The sequence below is a fragment of the Olea europaea genome, unplaced genomic scaffold (genome assembly GCF_002742605.1).
Source record: "Olea europaea var. sylvestris unplaced genomic scaffold, O_europaea_v1 scaffold1416, whole genome shotgun sequence".
Classification (NCBI taxonomy): Eukaryota; Viridiplantae; Streptophyta; class Magnoliopsida; order Lamiales; family Oleaceae; genus Olea; species Olea europaea.
In genome coordinates this window covers 195670-198574 of record NW_019231691.1, presented here as the reverse complement: position 1 = coordinate 198574, position 2905 = coordinate 195670, and the positions used below count along the sequence as shown (strand labels likewise).

The 2905-nt window shown below is 36.6% G+C and overlaps 1 protein-coding gene across 1 annotated transcript in view; it reads left to right on the top strand.

Annotated features, from left to right (window-relative positions):
* The first annotated feature begins 1289 nt into the window (after positions 1-1289).
* The window catches only part of LOC111375804, a 6053-nt gene continuing 4437 nt past the window's right edge, over positions 1290-2905 (top strand). Inside the window, exons 1-3 of the mRNA XM_022998699.1 lie at positions 1290-2028; positions 2233-2762; positions 2860-2863. Of these exons, the coding sequence (XP_022854467.1) occupies positions 1290-2028; positions 2233-2762; positions 2860-2863 (1273 nt within the window). The remainder of the gene's footprint in view (positions 2029-2232; positions 2763-2859; positions 2864-2905) is intronic.

Here is a 2905-nt window from a genome sequence, read left to right as displayed (position 1 = left end):
TATATATATATATTACAAAAGCTTACTACCTTGCTTCTAGTCAACAACTTCCTACCAACTAAAACATTACCTGTTGACAGAATAAACCATGCTATGATAGTCATTTTAATCACCAAAAATAAACATTACAATTGATTATAATACATATAATTGCTACAAAATATGACATAAAAAATGACAATAGATGTCAATACAAACTTACTTTGATCCTATCAACAAACAAAATCGAAAGTCAAAATTTCAGTATATGGGCCAAAAATAGAACATGAAAAGAACAAGGAGTCGTACTAGCAAGTCATAACGGGATTAAATCACTCTACATTTTGATCCTCAAAATCATACAAGTCGGAAGCTGCAGAAAGTCCAACAGGGTAATTTAGCCTTACCAACAGTTTATATCACCAAAAAGGGAAAAAATAAAAGCAACTAAATTAGCAAGGTTGACAAAACAAGATGCATACAGTCGTCCATTTTAAATTTGATAGCATCCATCTTCCAAGAATTTTTTCATCTTGGCATCAGGTTCAGCTGTTGCCTCTTCTCCCTTGGCAATTATCCTATCTATATCTTCATCTGTGATTATGCTATCTTTAGAACTGAAAACCGTTTCAGCACCAAATCTTACCATTCGCCGCAGCTCATTCTTGTTAACAGCTGCATGGCATACATAAAAAAATTAAATATGTCGACTTTGATGGTAATCCATGAATAATAAAATCCTACTATTTTGCTCTGCTAGTTGCCCTTGCTGGATAACCAAAGCGTCCAATGCAAGCTTTTTATAGGCCCTCTCGATCACTTTTTCCTCAATAGTGTGCTGGTAACAATGAATTAGAACATATTATGAGTGCATAATTCCTCCAAGAAGCCTCATTAGAATACAATACAAAATATGGCAAAAAGCTAAACCTCAGTGTCGGAACACTTAGGACTTCTGTTGATTATTGAAGACTTTTGGTTTTCTCCACATGATGAAATATGAAGAGTGTTAGAGAGGAAGATGAAGAGTGTTGGAGAGGAAGATGAAGAGATGGATGCATTCACCATCATTATTAGTCATTATTAATGGATGCATTCATCATCATTATTAGTCATTATTATTCTTCTTAATTGTGTGACTCTTAGTAGTCTTATGCTATCCTATAAATAGGTTTGTCATGTACTCAAATCAAATAATTCATATATATATAAAAAAAAAGTTTCTCTCAAAATATACTTTGTTCTGTTCCAGAACAAACATTTGGTATCAGAGCTCTCCTGATCATAAAGGCCTGTGAGAAAGAGGAAAAATGGCAAATTCTACTCTAGCTTCAATGCCTATCCCCATGATGTTTGGAGGCGAAAACTATGAGTATTGGTCTGTCAGAATGAGGGCTTTCTTGATGGCACATGATCTATGGGAGATTGTTGAAGAAGGTTATACTCCACAGGAGTTGGATGCAGACCCTACTGTGAATCAAATGAGGCAAGAGAAGGATCGTAGAATAAAAATTATGAAGGCTCTTACCTTCTTGCACTCTTCTGTCACTGAGATAATTTTTCCCAAGATTGTGGCTGTTACAACATCAAAAGAGGCTTGGGATAAATTACAAGAAGAGTACAAAGGGTCTGAGCAAGTGAGAGCAGTAAGATTGCAAACTTTGAGCAGAGAGTTTGAAAATCTAAGGATGAAGGATGCTGAATCCGTAAAGGACTACTCTTCTAGAGTGGCTAATGTGGTGAATCAGCTTAAATTGAATGGAGAGGACGTACCAGACAAAAGAGTGGTGCAAAAAATGTTGATTACCTTACCCGAAAAGTTTGATGTTGTTACCACGGCTATAGAGCATACGAAGGATCTGTCAAGTCTTTCTTTAACTGAACTTATAGGTGCTTTGTTAGCCTATGAGCAAAGGTTAACATCAAGATCTGAGGTAACTATTGAAGGAGCTCTTGCGGCAAAGTTTAAACCGCAAAGTTCAAGTGAAGGTGGAGGAAAGCAACACCAAGAAGGGAAGAAGAAAGGCAAAGGAGACTCATTTTCTCCTTGTATTCATTGAGGAAAAACCAACCATTTTGAGAAGAAGTGTTGGAAGACAAAGCACTGCAAATTTTGCAAGCAAGTGGGCCATATTGAAAAGTTTTGTAGAGCCAAAAAGCAGAATCTAAATCAGCCACAATATCAACAAAGAAATCAAAATCAGCAAACAGCATTTGCACATGAAAGGAATGGTGAAAACCATTTGTTTGTAGTTGTTCATGGAGCTGAATTGAGTAGCAAGGAAACATGGTTTGTAGACAGTGGAGCTGAATTGAGTAGCAAGGAAACATGGTTTGTAGACAGTGGTTGCACCAATCATATGACCAATATGGAGCAGATTTTTCGCAATTTAGACACAAATGTGAAGGCCACGGTGAAAATTGGAAGCGGAGGAGTCCTACCAGCCAAAGGTAAGGGTACCATTGCTATCCAAACAAAGAAAGGTACAAGGTATATTGATGAAGTACTTTTAGTGCCTGGCTTGGATTCAAATTTACTAAGTGTGGGTCAAATGCTTGAAAAGAAATATGCTGTGCATTTTCGAGATATGAAATGCAAAATCTATGATCCTCATGATGTTGAAATTGCTAGTTTGCCTATGCATAATAGAAGTTTTAGCATTCAATGGCATAGCTTACTTGCAAATATGTCTAGAGTTGATGTGGATGAATCTGATTTGTGGCATAGAAGATATGGTCATTATAATTACAAGTCTTTGTCATATGTGCATTCTCATGGCATGGTGAGAGATTTGCCTAAAATTCATTAATCTGGAGGAGTATGTGAGAGCTGTAGTTTGGGAAAAATGCATAGAGAGTCATTTTCTAATGATGGTGCAGGAGGGTATCTGGAAAATTGCAGCTTGTGCATACTGATATTTGTGGT